Consider the following 19,197-nt stretch of genomic DNA (forward strand, 5'->3'; position numbering starts at 1 on the left):
ATGCCCCTATGATACTTTCTGCAGCCAAAATGTCCGCGTGTGGGTTACATCAGAGGTTCGGCGTTTTCACATTATCTGCTTCAACTCAGTGCAAACATTTATTTGGAGCGATTTTGTCCTTCGTCGCCAACAAAGGACTCTTAAAGCTTGTGGCGACATTCAGATTGCTACAGTCCGCATTCTTATGCTGGGGCGCGTTGCTCTTGGCTTTCATTCAAATGCCTGTGAGCACACAAAGAGTATTGTTTTCTTTGTGTCATCTTCATAGCTTCTGTCTGGAGCGCTCAGCACTTACCTGTCACTACCCCTGGTATCACAGAACCCCCTGCAGTTCTAATGTTATTTTGTGGCAAACGCGCTCTTTTAAATTACACTCCATGTCTACCTCGTAATCATAATTGACAGTTGTGGGATGTTTAGTTGCTGCAGCAGTCACGCAACGCAAAGGATGAGCGTGCACATTGCATTTGTTGTTACGCAACTGCAAGAGGATGACTGTTGACTTGTGAAGACTGCAAAGTAAACGACTGAAAGAAGACGAGCAGCGCCCCATCACCCGCAGCTCACTGTTTAGTATTCCACTGGGGAGGTGATGTGTCGCTGTCATTCCGAGTTTATGTCACAGAGCTGTCACTGCGCCCGAACCCTTCTGCTCAAGATGGCGTGCTGGTAAAGCCCGCAGCTCTTGAGGGAGGGCGGTGCGCAGGCAGACGTCTTTATTTAAGCAGTTCTGTCACATCCATTTCTCGCGCGCGCAGCCGCCCTGTATTTTAGGCTCCTCGCTCTGCGGGGTCGCGTGAAGAGCAGCCTCAATTTATATTTATTTTGGGACTCTGGTCCTGCTGAAATCATTCTTGGATGATTTCGTACTGTAACTGTCTAGCAAACTGCCGTGGTATATTTGGACAATTTCGGGTTAAATTAGAAATGGATATGCCAAGCGAGGTCGTAGACAGACCAATGCAACAATGAGGGCTTTCATCGTGAGGAGACTGCATCTGCTCAATTTATGTGTTTTAGGAATGCCATCATACATCCTTTCTAGGCAGCCTGCTTCTTTTATTTATTTCAATAATATGTATTATGCTGTGAATCTCTAAACTAACGGGACTGCTTATGTTAAACTGATGTAGAAAATAGGGACCGTTTTTTCAGACTTCTTTGAATATTTTACATTCTTTGTCATGTTTATTCGTCTACGGGATTGCTCTTGGGCACAAATTAAAATATCATCGGAGTACCAATGTGTATTTTCTGGTCAGCGTGTTTTAATTTCGGTAATCTGCAAAGAAAAAAAAGTCACGTTTAAAGTAACAAAATGAACAGAGTTGTTTGGAAAATAATCTACTCGTATGTTCATAAAGTAATAATAAAGGGCAATGGATGACATGACAATCCTGTAAGCAGAAGTGTAGCAGTGCTCGGAAAGAGTAGTCCTCTCACACAAGCGGCTGTACAGTGCATTTATTCTCACAGACGTAGCTTTAAAGGGTTTTTTGTTGGATCAAGTGAAAAGGGATTTACAATATAAAGAAAGTGGGCATCGTTTCGTGAACTAGTCCCTTGCTGTGCACTCCAGGTTATGAGATGTGGAAACACTGAACTAGGGACATTAAGTCAGCTTTGATTCCATTGTTCAGGAACCCATACAGGATGGGATTCAGACAGCAGGACATCATGCCCAGCAGATGGCAGATACAGAACACTAATTTAAAATGTCGATTGGAAATGAGGTTGGCATTAAAATCCGTCACAAGGTGGAAAAGATAAAGTGGCATCCAGCTGATAGCGAAAACCAAGATCAGCACCGTCAGCCTGCAGAAAACTCGCCGCGATCTCTTCTTGATGCGCGTGATGGACTTGGACACAGAAATCATGTTTTGCAGCTCGCAGTTTTCTTCTGGTTTCATATCAAAGCATATTGGAACTCCAGGTAAGAAGACACTGGAGGGCATTGCCTGGCTTCTATCTGTAGTTGAGGTTTCTGGGACCTCCCCATAATGACTCTCTGGATGGCGCCTTGCATTGGCCGGGACTACACTAGCAGATTTTTTACTATACCTTCTTCTGTGTTTCCTCACAAAAGTGTAACTCCACCTGCTGTGGCTGCTGGACATCTCAATTTGGGGCTGGTTGTTCTTTGGCTGTTGAAGGGTTAAGTTAATCATCTCATTTTCTTCACACCTGTTGTCTCTGCTTGGCATCCTAGAGCTTATGCTCCTGCAGACGCTGGTGTGGCTAGCAGTCAGGCAGACCAAAGGCAAAATATACTGCACAATCAACAATGACATGGTGAAGGCAATTCTGTAGGACCCAGAGGGCCAGGACTCAATGCACAAATACCTGTCCTTTAATGGCTCCAAATTAATTGTCTCACTCAGGTCGATCATCTTGTGAAAGACTGGCAGCGGAGAGCAAATAGTGAAGCCCAGAGTCCAGACAGTGGCTATTAAGAAGTATCCGTGGTTTGCCGTGAGGGTAGTAGACAGCGGGTGCTTGATCATGTAATAACGAACCATCGCAATAGACATTAACATGAGAGTCGAAATCAGAACAGACACACATTGCAAGAAAGGGACCACATGGCACAGGATTTCACCAAAGATCCACTGATCCAAAAGGACATATGTCAGTGTGAAAGGGGAACAGAATAGCACAACCAGAATGTCCGAAAAGGCCAGGTTTCCAATGAGAAAGTTTATGATCGTTTTCTGTTTGCGCTTCCGAAACAAAGCAAAAAGGATGAGAAGATTCCCCATGAAGCCCAGAAGACTGACAAAGGTGTACAAGCCAATGATAAAGTATCTTATGTCATCCACACTGCTGTTGTAGTCGTCCCAAGAAGGGAAGGTTGAGCTTGTTGAAGTTGCTGTGCTATTGTCTTCTTTGTTATTTGTTCTGTTGTCATTGTCCTTGCGCTCGGAATCCATATTTGTGTCCTGTTTAAAAGAAGAAATGTACAGATCATTAATGGGCATAGGAGACAATCATTCACTGTTCACCATAATCAATACCAACTGTGTACTGTTGCATTTCACGTCACAATATCACATTTCTTAGCAAATGCATGGTTTTCTACGCTCTGTCGGACACACACATTATCTACAGTCATGCGCAAGTATTTACAGTAACAATGGAACAAGTGCACAAAGACTAAGTCTTTTGTTTTGAAAATCTATTTTTTAGTAATTCAATGGGCAATCAGGTTGAGCATGTTAGCCAATAACCAGGCTGAGTCATAACTTGAAAATATCGTTTATCACTAAAAAATTGTGAAATACATTTCTCTACGCCCCTCAAAAAACATGAGAGTTTACAAAAATATCCAAATCATTTAACATTTCTTCTTACCTTTTTGGAGTACATTTCTGTGTGAGAATTGGGAGGTAAAATCATTGGAAAAGTTATGAACTTGTGGGTGATCACTTCCTTTCCAATGGTGACCACCTATGCTGGAAGATATACTATATGGGTAGATTTTACATGTTTTTAAGCTATATCTATTTGTATACATTCTCACACATCCTAATGCTATCAGTCAAGATCCCTGGAATTAAACCTGCATTGTTATTTATAGGACCCAGAAGGGAACTTGTTCCCAACCAAAAAAGTTTTTAAAGCTTCATATAGAGACATGGTTTGTCAGAAGTCCCTGGCACTGGTGAACAATGCCTCCTTAACAGGCTGCTTTTTAGATCATTAATACGAGCATAGGCTGGAGGCTTATTGGAATTTTATTACGACACCCGGTGACAGGAAGCTTTTTCACCAATTCAAAGGGGGTTCTCTCCCTTTAAAATCATTTACGGCTAAATGGGGTGATGAATCAGACACAAAATGCCATAGGTGCCCATCCCAGGAAGAGTCTCTAACCCATTTGTTGTTTGTGTGCCCTGCATATAAGGGCCCACGTTATAAATGTCTCAAGCCGATCTGTCAAAAAATTGGCACAAGATCATGCCAATTTGCTATGCAAATTCTAAAGACAGATACTAGTGAAGTCGTAGTTATAGCTATGGTTACATTTTTGAGTTGGACATGGGCCCTCAGAAGGGATATTTTACAAACAAATGCAGGTTCGTAATGCACCAAGTAACCTGTTTTATAGTGTGTGATGCCCTCTTCTCGCTGCCACCCTAGATAAAGTGTCTAAAAATAAGTATGTATTGCCTACATTTTTTGTCATCATGATTTTAATCTCCCTATCAAAATGTTATCTTCTTATCATAATTATTTTATCATAAGTATTGTTATGGTATGAAATTTGGATGGAAGTCTTCTAACCCATTTCTAATTTTACTCACCTTGTCTTTTAACATTCTATGATATTTTATTGTTATTGTATGCATTTTATATGTCTTTTATGATTGAAAAAGATCGAATAAAGACTAATTTGATTTGATATTTATTTTTATCATTTAAGATGAACCCTAGTAAACAAGTAACAATCCAAGCTTAAATTGAATACGCCGAATTCCAACTCAGGAACAGTCCCATTTTTTAATCAATTTCAGAATACCGACTTTAAAATATTGGGCAATTACTTGTTTATATATTTATCTAATGGATGTTTCGTTGTTCATGTTAAAAGGAAACTGCTTTCTGATGCCAATAAAGCTAACACAATAAAATTATTATATTTTGATCTTGGTTTATTTCTCACATGTGGAGGGAGGTTAGAATGCTCAGATGAAATTGTAATTACACAAGTGAAATTTTTCAAATATTGCATATTTGGAATTTGCAAATTTAAAAATCAGGCAAGTTTGTGTCAGATTTTGCTTGGGGGCAATGGGCTCAAGGAGAACATTTCTCTTGAAAGGCATTTTCTGATCAAAGTAGTCTCTCGTTAGTATCCCATATGATTTTTTTTTTTATACAAGGTATGTCCTTACATGAAAAGTTAATGCAACATACCACAAAACCATCTTTCTTGCAATTCAATTTTGCATAATTTTTCACACATTTTGGCAAATAATGGTATGACTGTGCACTTCCCTAGCAAGGAAGACTCCCCACATTCTTCCTAGAAACATTTCACGACCTATCCTACTCCATGTCCCTGACACTTCCCTTTCTACCCAGCCTCACGTCTGTTTGCCATCGTCCTTTTCCAGTTGCCATGCCCCTAACTGCCCTGTTCCAAACCAGTGTGACATTCCCTTACTCTTTTCACTAGTCCCTCCTTGTTTACCGCCCTTATTGAAATCCCCCTTTTGTCCCTGCTTCGGGCCTTCTATGTGCACACCCTTCTGCGCCCTGCGGGGTTTCAAAGATCCCCGCTTTTACCCCAAACTCCCTTTACACCCAATACTTGCTTGCTTTAGGAGTTTCAATTCCGAAAATATGAATGAATACTCACAAAGCTGTATGGTGTATTGTGATATGTGAGAAAATCTGCTCACAGGTAAAGGGAGTGAGAGCACCAACATTTAGATGGCTTGGAACATTTGGGAACAGAGAAACATGCATACACCTGTAGTTATTTACTCATTTTGTAAGGCAACTCCCCTCCTCCGATAAAACGTTCAGTCAACTAGGAACTGTGGCTTTCCACTGGCCCGTTGTAGTTTGTTGCTGCGTTTTATCTCAAAATTTAACATTCCTCATCTTCGATTCCATTTATTCAACTTGATTGTTTTGGTGTCTTTTTGCTAATCATTTTTCTTTAGATTTCCAAATTAGTTTGAAAATCCATTCAGTTGTTTTATTGATTATAAGATCATTTGATACTGCTTGAAATTTGCATGTATTTCTTTAGGAAATCTACTGCTGATTGTGCCATTGCTTTTAGGGGTTGAGCAGAAATCCTACAACTCTGTCCTGACCTAACCAGATTCTGTTTATTAAGTTGGTAGGGGTACTTTCAACCTACGTAAATAAGCAAAAAATATAGACACTGTATGTCTGGTCCCTGCAGATAATGACTTTGCTTGATTATGACATTAGTCTTTATACTAAAAGTAATAGCAGTAAAAACTGAAGACATATTGTGCCGACATATGTGTGAACGAATAGCTCCTAAAGCTCCTCGATGCATTTGTTCCAGAAACATATGGTGCACCAGGAACACAGGGGCTTATTTACAAGTCCCTTGCGCCACCCGCACGTCACTTTTCCCATGTTATAAATGACGTAAAAGTGGCTCAAGGGGCTTGTAAATGAGCCCGACAATGTTTAAAGTCTGCATATAAATGTATTCCTGCTTTGGATGATAATGTATTATAAGTGTTGGATGAATATTGCAACATGTATGTTGTGAATTAATAGTTCAGGGAATAAGGCAAAGAAACATCCAGATAAGGAAAGAGAAATGTATCAGTGATATATCAAAAGCAGCATTAATGAAATGTAGGAATGTATAATGACCAGAAGGCTTTACAAGTAATTCAAATACTATCACAGACAGTTTTTCACTGTCACCTTTTCTGATATTGATGAGAAAAGCAGCCCTCATACCTACCAATGTCCAGAGTGTGCCTTAATTGTCAACTTGGTCTCAAAGGCGGCTGCTCACATTGCTTAGTGGTGGGGTGGGGGGAGGAAAACAATCAAAATAGAAGACATAATTTAAATTATTCGAAAATTGCACTTACCTGCTGCTCTTATAGCCACCACCTTGCTCCTCTCTCCTGATCCTCGACTCCAGCTGCACACGGCACAGGTTCCCAGATGTCAATACAGACTCTTCTCTCATGCTGACAATAGTATTCCCTGCATGAGAGAAGCACTGGGATTGGTCTGAGTGGCCAGGTTTGCCACTCAGACAGTGCCTGGGAACCCTTTGGCGTTTCTCAAACAAAGCTTGGTTGGAGAAACAAAAGTGCGCATGTCTGTTTGGCTGGCCTAAGACGGCCGGCCAAAATGACATGCACACTTAAATGTGCCTACCACTCCTCACCCTGCAATTCCTGTTTCACAGGAATGCCTGGCCCCTCCCCACTGAAGATTTGCATCGTCGGCTGTCAGACAGGCAAAAATAAAATGATAATAAAATGCTTTTATTACTATTCTATTTTTCATCTTTTAGCAGGGAGGGTGGTGCTCCTCCGCCATTATGGAGAAGCCGCCCCTGCTTGGTGTAGGGCCCACATTAGGGTTTGTGAGAATTCCCGATTTGCGGTTAGTTGGAGTTGCAGTGATTAATTTGTGAAACAATAGGTGCTGGGGCCCAAAGTATTTTCAAATGCCTTCGACCAGCGCTACAAGGATGCAAACTCTTGATTGCACTTCATGCCTCTTTCATCCAGCACCAAAAACTCCTTTCCACCACCAAAAGCTCCCTTCCCCTTTATCACACTCTTTCAGGTTCTTTTTCATTCCTGCATCCTTTCTACATTTTTGTGGTTTTCTCTTTCTTAAACACTGGTTCAAATTAAGCACTGGGAGTTACTGCTGAGATAGTATTCTGTTGTGCCTGGAAAATTAGCCCGCGGTATTACCGCACCTTCGTGGTTTTTGGGGGCCAATGGGCCACATGTATCAACATTAGGAATAGTGATTACCTAATAGTGATTTTCTGTGAATGGCAATTAGATAATCGCTATTCCTAATGTATGAAATTCCAAGAGTTTCGTTTAGCGATTCACGGGGGTCACAAATTGACCTAACTCATGAATTTTAAAGATGTTGGTCGTTATTTGCGACCAATTAGGAATCACTAAAATCATGGGGATGGTGGCCTATTGGGGTCAGCAGACCACCATGTCCGTGGTTACTTTTAAATAAAGCAATATTTTTTTTTTAAAGGCAGCCTGTTTTCCTTAAAGGAAAATAGATTGCGTTTAAAAAATAAAAATAAAAAGTTTTCTGTTCACTTTTTAGGAGCAGGCAGTGGTCCATGGGGCCACTGCCTACTCTGAAAAAACGTTTTATCTACCATTGTCAAAGGGGTCCACCCCTTCCCATTTGTGAATGGGTTCCCACCTACTTGAAGTAGGTGGTAAAATGCAAATGTTTTGCGACCTCATTTTGGTCGCAAAACATTCATATATATCGCTGCGATTCAGTATTAGGAAGGAACCCCCTAAACACGCCCCTTGCTAATACCGACTTGCAAACCCATTTTGTGATTCGGTAACAGGTTACCTAATCGCAAAATAGAGGTTGGTATTTTCGAAAATCCTTTCTTGTATTCGCAAACTGGCAGATTCTGCGAATCGACCTGTTTGAGAATGCAAAATAGCTTCACACATGTTTCCTAATAGCACCAATTTTAGCCTTGCAGAATATGTCTCCTGATAATGGCCTAGAAATCATGTACTACCTGTAGAAATCGATGCAGAAGCACTGTGTTTCTTACTAATTCGACATTCTAGATTGCAATCTGTAATATTAAGATAATTTTGTATCCCTGAATTACTGATTCCCAGATTTCGAGTGCAAATTTACAGATGTGGTGTACCTGTATTTCTCAGAATTAGTGTGCCAGGCGAAACACTATGCAATTTACAAAACGTTGCAATGGTTTTCCTAGACCTTCCCAGATACAGAAAAAAATCCTTGTAATTGGCAATCATATACACAGCTGAAATGTACTATTTATTCATCTACCTTACCAAAGACACCAGGTAGATCTTGATACTCTTCAGGAATTTATTTACCTACCACCACACCAAAAGTGTAAAAAACATAAATATTTGCAAAGCTTATACTGGATTCTTTGCCTCAGTAAGTCCAGAAATCGAGAATAACTCATACAAATCAGTGAAGTAACATCCATTTCTTTTACAATTTCCTTTTCAATGGGGTAAAAGCTGTAATAATATGGACGTTTTGCTCCTGGAGTGAAATTGCCAATGCAGCACCGAATCAGGACCAAAGCCAAGATTTAAATATGGATGCTCAGAGCAATATATGTTGCAAACTACATGACGTTGCAATGGTTTACATGGATCTACACAAAGGGTCATCACTATTTGCAGTTGACCTTCTCTTAATTGAAAGCCTTATATGCAACAGAAAACACAGTATCTCTGCTTCTGCTTTCCCAAAGACATCAGGAAAATTGTACTACTTGTCACAATTCTGTGTGTCTACCACCAAAACCAAGTGTGCAAACCAATACGAAACTAAAAATAACTGGGTTATCAATCACTAGCCATGACACAAGTAATCAAGCAAAACTGAGAAGCATCAAACACATCAAGAGAGTCTGTGTCAAGGGGAGGATGTGTGCTTCAGTGGAACTAGAAGACAGTTCAGGCCCATTGATGCCCCTTCTAAGTTTAATATCTGCTTACCTGACAATTCTTTTGTCCTTTCTGTTATTGCCATGTGTAAAAAAATGTACTGCTGATGATGAACAAATCAGAATATTTGTGCTAATTACAGTAAGAAAGAAATTGGGGTATTTTTTGAGAAAGGTGAAAGGCTCAGTCAAGTAATAAGGACAATCCCTGTCAGGTTGAACCACAAAAGTCACAAAATTAACCTGTACCTAATCCTATGGTACCTTGGCACAGAAGCAGTCGCGCTCAACTTAGAGGCAATGTGCAAAGTCTTTATGCATGCACTCAAACAGCAATAAAGTGAAAACAAACAACAAGAAAAAATCCAAACCAATTTAGATAAATATAGTTAACTTTAATAAATAAAAGCATACAAACCAACAAAAATCCAATCATCAGAACTGGAGACAGTGATCTTCCAAGATTTTAGGTTAAAAATAATGCCAAGAAGCATAAAGTTGCCACTCACAGTTAGCTGGTCGTGCTAGACTGGATGAAAGCCACAAGTTCAGGCTGACTACAATGGAGCACAGGTTGGATACAGGGACCAGATTACCCACGCTGAAGATTTACCTTCTCAAGTCCAACATGAAGAATTCCATTTGTGTTGTTGGGGCCTGAAAGAAGAAGGCTTTCAGTGTGAGGAGCAAGTCGAGTGTCCTGGGCAGTCATTCCTGTAGCGTAAACAGACAGTTGTCACTGAAGCCTTGCATTAATTCTTCATCACAGACAATTGCTGTCAGTGCAAAGTGCAGGTCTCGCATTGCCGGTTACCTTGAATGGTCGGAGTTGGCATAAATAGTATGACCTGCTAGAGCTTTGTGTTGATGGTCGTCCTGGGCGGTCGATTCTTAATATTAAGAGGTCACTTCATAGTCCTGAGGAGACCAACTTTAGGATTTTGTTGAGGAGGAGTTCATATTTATGTCAGCCAAGCATTTGACCAAGAGGAACTAGGGGCACCTCTTGAGCATCAGGTCTGACTCCAGCAGACGCCAACAGAGACAAGCAGCAGGAGACAGACGGATCAGGCAGGTCCAGTTGGTGCTGGTCAGCTGGGCAGTGGTGGCTCCTCGAGGGAGTACTGTGGGGTGAGGCGGGGGAGGGGCAGGGTGGGGGTAGTAAATTCCGGCGTACGACCAAACGGAGTGAAGTAAATTAATTAAGAAATAAAACAAATTACATTGCGCACACTGCATTGCAGTGCACTATGTGTACCCGGGCCGGTAAATCAAATGCTGCTAGCTGGCTTGCAGCACTGGTTGTGCCGCCCACAGAAGTAGCCTGTAAAATGTAACTCTGGCCTGCCATTGCAGAGCTTGTGTGCAGTCTGGGACTGCCATGTCCACTTGGCAAATGCACACACCTGCCAGTCCCTAAACCTTCCCTTTTCTACATGTTAGTCACCCCTAAAGTAGGCCCAAGGTACCCTTGTGGGCATGATGACTTGTATGTGAATGGTAGGGCATGCCCTGGTGTGTTTGGCATGTCCTGATAATTAATTACTGACAATTTTGTTTTTCACTATTGCAAGGCTACCTGTTCTCATAGGACAGAATGGGGAGTTTGTTTATGACATCTTATAAACATAACTGGCCCTGGGAACAAGGTAGGAAAAGGAAGTTTAGTATGCCTGAACTCAGAATGTTAAAGTGCAGCTTTTAGTGAGTGTGATTTTCACATTCTGTGTTTGAAAATATCACTTTTAGAATGTAGGCATTTTGTTGCCTAACCATCCAGTGTGCCTCTGCTAGGTTTGTGTATTGCATGTCTGGCTTTTGGATGATAGGGGCTGGAGAGGGGCAGTGGCTCCGGAGAGCCTGATGAGTTAGGGCTGGGCTGAATGGACCTGGGCTGCATTTAGCGTAGGGGGAGGAGATTTACTCTCACCTGAATGGGCCTGGTCTGCGTTCCACAATGCTGTCTTCACCTCCTGCCAGGAAGCTGCACCAGTGAGTACAGAACTGGTTTTGGCTGGGTACAGACACCCTCTGCCTTCCGAGAACAAATTATTTTGTGTATAAAAAGAGGGGCTCGGACCCCAGACTTTTAGATCACTTCTGGGAAATCAAGGGGAACCTTTGCCAGGGAGAAGAGTCGGAGAAGCTGAGGAGGAATACTACTCCTGTACTTTTTGCTGTCTGGGGTTGGCCTGCAGTGGCTACTTGCTGCCAAGGAAAGAAGAAAGAACTTTGCTGCTTGCTTTGTCCCCATGCTTTAAGAGCAGATCTCCAAGTGCCTGAACTGAGCTTCCCCCCTGTTCTAGAGGTCTCAGGAACAGCGGGTCTGTGGGCACCATCTCTGATCCTCTCCAAAGAAGAAAAGAGTAACCGACTCTGTTATCGAGTCTGTCGCAGGATTCCGTGTCCTGGAAGCACCGCCGAGAGCAATGTCTTGCTTCTCAATGCAACCCTGGTCTCACCGACTTCGTCAACGAGCCACTGCTTGCACCGCATCCTGAGGGCACCGCACTACGCAACGCTTCGCTACATGCTGCAAGGGTGTCACTGACAACGTCGCTGTCCGAGCGAAACATCGACCGGCTCCGTCGCTGCACCGTGATCTGCCAGCACCACTGCAAGCACTGTCTCACCCTTCAACGCAAGCCCTGGTCTCACTGAGTCCGTCAACGAGCCGCTGCCTGCATCACATCGTGAGGACACCGGCTACCACAACGCTCCGCTTCACAACACGAGCACGATGATTGCGCCGACGGACACGCACCAACATGTTGGTCACAACAAGAAAGGTACAGTATCCGAGTCTGTTGACACTTTAGCTGACTCGTATTGACGAGGTCGGCTGGAATTGTTAGACTCTTTATTATTCAGTATCGCGGTAGCCCCAGGAGGAGCAACCGAGTCAGAGGGACTGTGTGTTATTGATTTACCTGCAATTTAAAGGTTATTTTGCACAAGTACTATTTTTCAAGAGTATTGTATGTTGGATTTTTATCGTATTTGGTCTTGTTGGTTTAGATAAAGATTTACTATTTCCCTAAACTGGTGTGGTGTCCATTTGTAGTTTTTTCACTGTATTACTGTATGTGTTCACAAATGCTTTACACACTGCCTCTGAGATAAGCCTGTCTGCTTGTGCCAAGCTACCAAGGGGATGAGCAGGGGTTATTTTAGGAGTGTATTGCCCTTACCCTGACTAGAAGCAAGGGTCCCTATTTGAACAAAGGTACTTTCCTCTGCCAACTGGAGACCCCCATGTCTAACAAATGGGCACATTCATTTTGTTAGGCACAGGGAGATTAAGTGATTTGACTGGAATCACAGGATAATGAGAGTCGCTGCCGAGACTCAAACCCAGTTCCCCAGCTTCAAGGTCGACAGCTCTCTCTGTAAGGCTACATCCTCTCCCCAAGAGTGCATACCTATGTATACAGTTTAAGTAGAGTAGACGGGACATGTAACAATGTTTGGTGGATGTCCTGCATCCATTAAATGTTAAATAATCTCTAGACTCTATTGACGTTTTCTCAGTGTTGGTCATAAAATGTAAGAGCACTAGACATGACATGATTCCAGAACTTATGAAACTCATTTTTGAGCCCCCCGTAAGACAATAACTTCTTGGTATCCTCAGACCAGGGTGTTTCAACTGATAGGCACTTGGAAACAGCCACATTGCTTAACAAAGCATTTATACCTTCCTAAATTAAGACTAAACTTTCGAAATTGGAAGCCCAACTCCACTTGTTATATCAAAAGATAGTAATATAGAAAAAGCATCACTATGAGCTGGAATTCCCAGAATGCCCTTCTTTGACCTCAGCAAAAGGAACTGAATTTGTTGCATTTTTCGAGCATGGCTTGGGCAGCCAAGATGATGGCAGTGTCTGAAGACTGTTCCTGCTGCCCCCATGAGTGTCCTTTGCCAACCTTTGCCCGACAGCAACGGTTACTACCTCCCTCACCGCACTTTGTAGAGGAGAGATGCCGGGGGCCCAGTTCAAGCCACTAGGTGCTGGATGACCATGCTTTGAGCCCAGGTCAGAGTGGTCACCGTGAGGCACAATCAAGATAGCAGCTGACATCTAAGCCTCAAGCCGGATGTGAAGTGTAGAATCCTCAGGGTCCAGTGCATTGGTGACCCACCCCGACCACTTTAAGGGGAGATATGCTGGGAGGAGGACTGAGGCTGACACAGGAGAGTAGGACTTACATCATTGGATGCTATGGCATGACTGCCTGTCAAATCTCTAAGCCTTGGGAACGCAGGCCTGGAACACCCGAAATGCTGCTGTTGAGGCAATGTGGCGTGAATTGGGCAGCTGGAACCGATTGCACATCAGAGGGCATGCCAGGGCCAAAGCCTTTGATACCCACACATCAGCAAGGTGGGAGCAGCTGCCCTAGTTGCTCATTGTTTGGGCTCCCCTCCTGCCTGCATCTGCTGGAGACCGCATGACACACTCTATGACCCTAAGCCCCCTACCATGAACCCTGTCATAATTACTGCTTCCTAGATAGTGACAAGAGACTGCTCCTGCAGGTCCATTGCCACCTCCCCCCTATTTCCCAACCCCTTACTTCTTGTACAACTGTCTGGAGGTCATTGGGATCACCCGCTATAGGCCCTGCTCGGGGTGACAAATAGGGGATGAGTTGGATGCTGAGGCCCCCTCAACTCCTCGCACTATTGTCTGGCCACTGGCCTTATTGCACGAGTAGCTGACATGGGGACATGTGCTCCCAGTGGATGGATTCAACAATGCTCCCCATAGGACTGTCTTGCGCTGGCCCCATCACTGTTGATTAGTTGTGCTGGACTGGTTTGGATGGACCCTGGTGACTCCTGTGCTCTCTTGAAGGCCCACTGGTCGAGGAAGTGGCTGAAGAGGTCTGGGGGCTCCACGGTGGCGAGTCACTGTTTAGCCTGGGCCTCTCCTTGCAAACTCAAGCTGATGCACAGGCAGATTCCTGAACAAACTGACTGCTCATGCTGCCCCACTGGGGTAAGCGTGCCACTAGAGGTGTAGTAGACCCTCCATGAATACATCAACAGACATCAAATTGATAATGGGATGTGACAGACCTCCCCCGCTGGCACAGACAAAGATAGATCAATACACAAAGCCTGCCTCTAACACTCAATGGCACTGCTGGGTCCCATCTCATGTGGGCTCCTCCCTGCAAGCCAACCTCACTGTTATCTTTAGGGTGATTCAGGGATCCAAAGAGGCAGCTAAAACTAAGGTGGGTGAGGTCAGAGTGGTTGTGATCCTGTTGCGTCAAGAAACTGCAACGTTGCTAATGGAGGCCAAGACTAGGGTGTCCTCGACGGAGGACAGAGAGGCTTCCCTTAAACTTCAGGTTTACAACCTACTTTCCACCATGGCATCATTGGAGGAGCATGCTTCAGATGCAGAGGACCAGTCTGAAAGGAACAATCTTTGATGTATTAGCTTCCCCGAGTAGGTGGAGACTTCAGACTGACTGCTGGAGGACTGGCTGCAGTCCTGGATCCTCACTGACACTCTTTCCCAGTAGTTTGTGGTTGAGAGAGCAGATCAGTTTTTGGCCTGTTGGGCACCCCGTTCATTACTAGCCCTTATCCTCACCTACCAAAGCTAAGACATCACTTTCTGTAAGGCCAAGCTAGACCAAGCTCAGAGTTTTCAAAATGTGAGATACAAATTCACTTCTCTGACTATACCCATGCAGTCCACCAGTGTAGACACTCTTTTGAAGATGTCAAGCAAGAGCTTCAAGCTCTCAACTTACAGCATATGCTCCATTTTTCAGACAGACTAAAAGTGAGATTTAATTCTTCAACCTATTTCTTTGAGTCTCTGGAGCAGGCCTGGGAGTTGGTGACGGAACAGCGTGAGCTCTGACACCTTGCCAAGCCGGACGGGTCAATTCGTGAATGAGAGAGGAGGCCACTATTCCCTCTCCTAAACCTTCCTGGAAGAAATGCACCCACTCTCGAAACGCTTGTCCCTGCTAGCGGAAGGTACAGGTTTCACCAACCCAGAATCACAGCTCTGTTGGACCTACTACCCTTGACCCAGATGCCCTGCTTTCAGACACCCCATACCTGTTTCTGATCCCAAGATAATAACAAAGAGGTGCTCCCATGATACTCAGATCATTTACCTGAATGCAGCTGATCTAGTAACTGGATGAGGCAGTGCTACACAGAGACTCTGCTTCCTTGTTATACATGCTTTTTATTGTACTGTTTCGGTTTTGTTTGGCCGCCTTGTTATTGCAGCACTATGTTACTATGCTATGGTGAGGTATAATGAGATTGCAGTTGGGCACTGTAATCCTTATGTGGGTGCAGCTAGGAGCCTTTAGATGGCTCTAGACCCGATCTGACTGTTGGTATGTTAGGGGTTGGGGTGACAGATGCTTGAGGGTTGAAAGGGTGGGGTGGGGGAAGCTGGGGGGATGGGTTGTTTTGTTTGTTTACGGTTGACCACACACATGGCTAATATGTTCCCAACATGCCACATATGCGAGTTATGGCATGCCATGCTGAACATTCCCACTGTGACTGAGTTCCACTGGAGACCCTGGTATCTCCCTATAGACATTACCTCCTCCTTCATCTCTTCCTGTTAATCATGGTTAAGATCCTATCTTGGAATGTTTATGGCCTCCTTGATCACATCAAATGATTGGCCCTTTTATATGTGAAACGTTTCCAACCGGCAGTGCGCAGGCATCAAGAAACGCACCTGTTGGGCATGCAATCTTCCCTTTTTGTCGATTCAACTATGACCAGGTGTTCCATGATAGGTTCTCCCGGGGTTCCTGAGGAGTGGAGATCTTACTACATAAAGGCTCCACACTAGTGGTTTCTGCCTCCCATCAAGACCACGAGGGCGATACATGGGAATTGAGGGTCTCCTCGAGGGCATCCAATACAAGTTTTCTATCAGCCTACGATCCCCGACAGCAACTTCAGTTGACACTATAGGTGCTTTGAGATTACTTGCTGACCCTTCCTCAAGGTATCCCATTGATAGGTTGTGAGTTTAATGCCGTCCCTGACCCCGTTTGGGGCACCTCTATACACCCCCAATGGGGCCGTCAAAAATGCTCCATATAGCTCTGCTTATGGGCAGACTTGATGGGCCTCCGTGACGCATGGAGAATATGGCACCCCCGCATACGCACCTTTACCCACGCTTTGGCAGCATAAAAACACTGTCACAAATTGATCAGACCTACCTCCCGGCACCTGACATCCTTCAACTCATGCAGGCTCAGATCCTTCCCTGGGGCATATCAGATCATACCCCCCTTCTACTTGAGATGGACCCCCCCTGCGAGGCCCATGTGGTGTGTTAATGCCTCGTACCTCGCGGATCAAGACTGCCAGTCATTTTTTTAAAATGAACAATGGCATGGTGGGTGCCGCTGGGACTCTTTGGGTGGCCAGCAAACCCACCCTTAGAAGCTTGATCAAAGGATTTTTCTGGGGAAAAGAGGCACACAAGTTGTCGCAAATGGTGGCCCTGGAGACGCATATCCTCTCCTTGGAGCGGCACATGCATCATCAGCCCTCGGCTGATCTGGACTGCAGACTGGTGCTGGTGAGGTCTAGCCTGAGACAGGTTTCCCATGGTGGAAGCCAGGCAGTGTTGGAGGGTGTCGACCAAACATGTATATGAACTGGTGTCTGGTTTCCACCCTATGGTGGGAACTGTGTGTTTGTGGATTACATAAATGTTGGGATGGTGCCAGACTGATTCTATGCACCCCCTCAGGATATGTTGTCCTACAGGCCAGCTAGCTCGCAATGCACCATAAGCACCCCTAAAACTAGGCGGGTAGCATATGGTTCTGGCAACCACTGAACATAGCAAACACAAGGAGATGATGGACAGAACGCTGAAACTTTTCAGACACTCACCCTGAGTCACAGATCTGGGTTAAATCCATCATGGTTCTTTAGCTCACTTAAACAACCCAGTTCAGACCCAGCCATATGCAAATAAGTCTTGACCCTGTTCCTCATGGGAACAGTCCAGCCGAGCTGTGAAGCCATGTCTTCCCTGGCCCGGAAACAAGCATCCTGGGGCCGGTTTCGGGGTAACATCCCTCATCAGCCAGGTTAGCTTGAATCCATTGGAAAAGTGAGGAAGGGACCCATTTCTGGGTATACCCTGCCAACTAAAGGTGAACAAAGCAAACACAAGGAGATGATGGATGGAACACTGAAGCTTTTCAGACACTCACCCTCAGTCACAGAACATGACAACCCTGATCCCCCAGGAATAATGGTAACAGATCTAGAACCCTTTTGCTGAGTCACTCATACTCTCTTATTTTCAGAGAAATATACAAGGAATACACAGAGGGATGTTTTCAATGTTTATTGAACCAAAGTAATTCTTGTATAGAATATATGTGCTGCAATGATTAACAGACAGAAAGTTATTAGAAGTATCAAGACAGTGAACAAGATAAAAAGTTCCACCATCATGCTAATACGATGAATATATGCAGGCATATAAAACAATCTAGAAATCTGGTGTAGTCCTACTGTGCACTCCCTAAACTAAGTGTCTTGGACATGTGTGCATGTGCTCTGCCAATAATCCACATACTGGATGATCCAACCCTAGTTACCTGGAGGTAAAGAATGTTAGTGCCCGTCTTGGTCACAAACTGGACACCCCTGTGAAGATATCACCAAGCTGCTGGGCCTAAGATTCAGCATGTAGAGACCTCGCAAATGACAGCAAAGCACTTTTATAATAAGCATGAAAATGCTTGTTAATTTATAATGAAAAGCATTCTTGAATGTCCTGTGCAAGCCAGCATTGTTATAGTTTATAGATAGCAATGTTTCCTCATGGATGAGAAATGAACGAAATTTCCATAATGTGTGTCAAGGCCTTGCATTTGGTGCTCAAGGAGTCATACTAATGTTAATTTAGGCAGAATCTGTAAGAGAAACATTTTCAGAGAAACTATCCAACATTGTCACGTACACAAATGTGTGTAAAACGTTATTGTGTGAGAGGGAAGTCAATGCAAGAAATGTGTTCATAGTAAAAGATCAAAGGATTTTTACATGGGCTTTACTAAGACTCATAACACCCACTCCTCAGACAGGACAACCAATAAGTTATCTAAAAAAACTACAAAAACTATATAAAAACAGTGGCATATAAAAACTTAAGATATAAAATGTATCTAAAACTAATGATAAAATGACAATCACGCAATATAAAGGTCAAAGTTCACGGAAAGCCAATTGCTTAAAAATGTAAAACATTTAAAAGAAAAGAAAATCAAGTTAAAATCCCTTTTGGTAAAAATCTGGCCAACATCCGAATGGAACAGCCATTTGTTTATGTGTTCTGAGTGGTAGATGAAACAAATCTGTTCCCAGCATCGCCAGACGATGGGCCTGATTCACAGAAGTAATCTGAGACAAAATCCTAAACTTACTACTTTTGGTATTCACAGAAGGCATTTAGTATTAGTAAAGTTAGGATTTTGTCTTAAGTCTGTCTTAAGTCCATCTTAGATCTGTCCTAAGTTTGTCTTAAGTTTGTCTTAAGTCTGTCTTAAGTCTGTCTTAGGTCACACTTAAGTCAAACTTCAGTCAAACTTAAGACAAAATCCTAACTTTACTACTACTAAATGCCTTCTGTGAATACCAAAAGTAGTAAGTTTAGGATTTTGTCTCAGATTAGTTCTATGAATCGGCCTGATGTTCCCAGAGGCGCACCTCAAAGCAGAGGTTTGGAGCAAACGTGTTCCCATCTATCCCCCACAGCAGCCACTGAGGGAGTGACCATAGCATGTAGAAGGTCGCAGAGCCAAGATCCTTTTTACTAGCAGCTTATGCATCCTAGGATGACTCGAAAAATGCGTTCAGCAGCAATGGAATAGGCTGGGAACAACTATACAAATGGGCCTTTAAGGGATCCACCACTACATGAATGTCAGTCGGCTCAACCAATTGCTACCCGAGCCATAAATCCAAG

At 43.6% G+C, this 19,197-nt stretch overlaps 1 protein-coding gene across 1 annotated transcript in view; it reads right to left on the minus strand.

Moving 5' to 3' along the window:
* Positions 1 to 1,263: 1,263 nt before the first annotated feature.
* NPY5R (neuropeptide Y receptor Y5) overlaps positions 1,264 to 19,197 on the minus strand; it is a 71,000-nt gene continuing 53,066 nt past the window's right edge. Inside the window, exon 2 of the mRNA XM_085643274.1 lies at positions 1,264 to 2,939. Coding sequence (XP_085499400.1) covers positions 1,581 to 2,930 — 1,350 coding nt within the window. The 5' untranslated portion in view covers positions 2,931 to 2,939 and the 3' untranslated portion in view covers positions 1,264 to 1,580. The remainder of the gene's footprint in view (positions 2,940 to 19,197) is intronic.

The sequence above is a fragment of the Triturus cristatus genome, chromosome 2_2 (genome assembly GCF_964204655.1).
Source record: "Triturus cristatus chromosome 2_2, aTriCri1.1, whole genome shotgun sequence".
In the NCBI taxonomy this organism is placed as follows: Eukaryota; Metazoa; Chordata; class Amphibia; order Caudata; family Salamandridae; genus Triturus; species Triturus cristatus.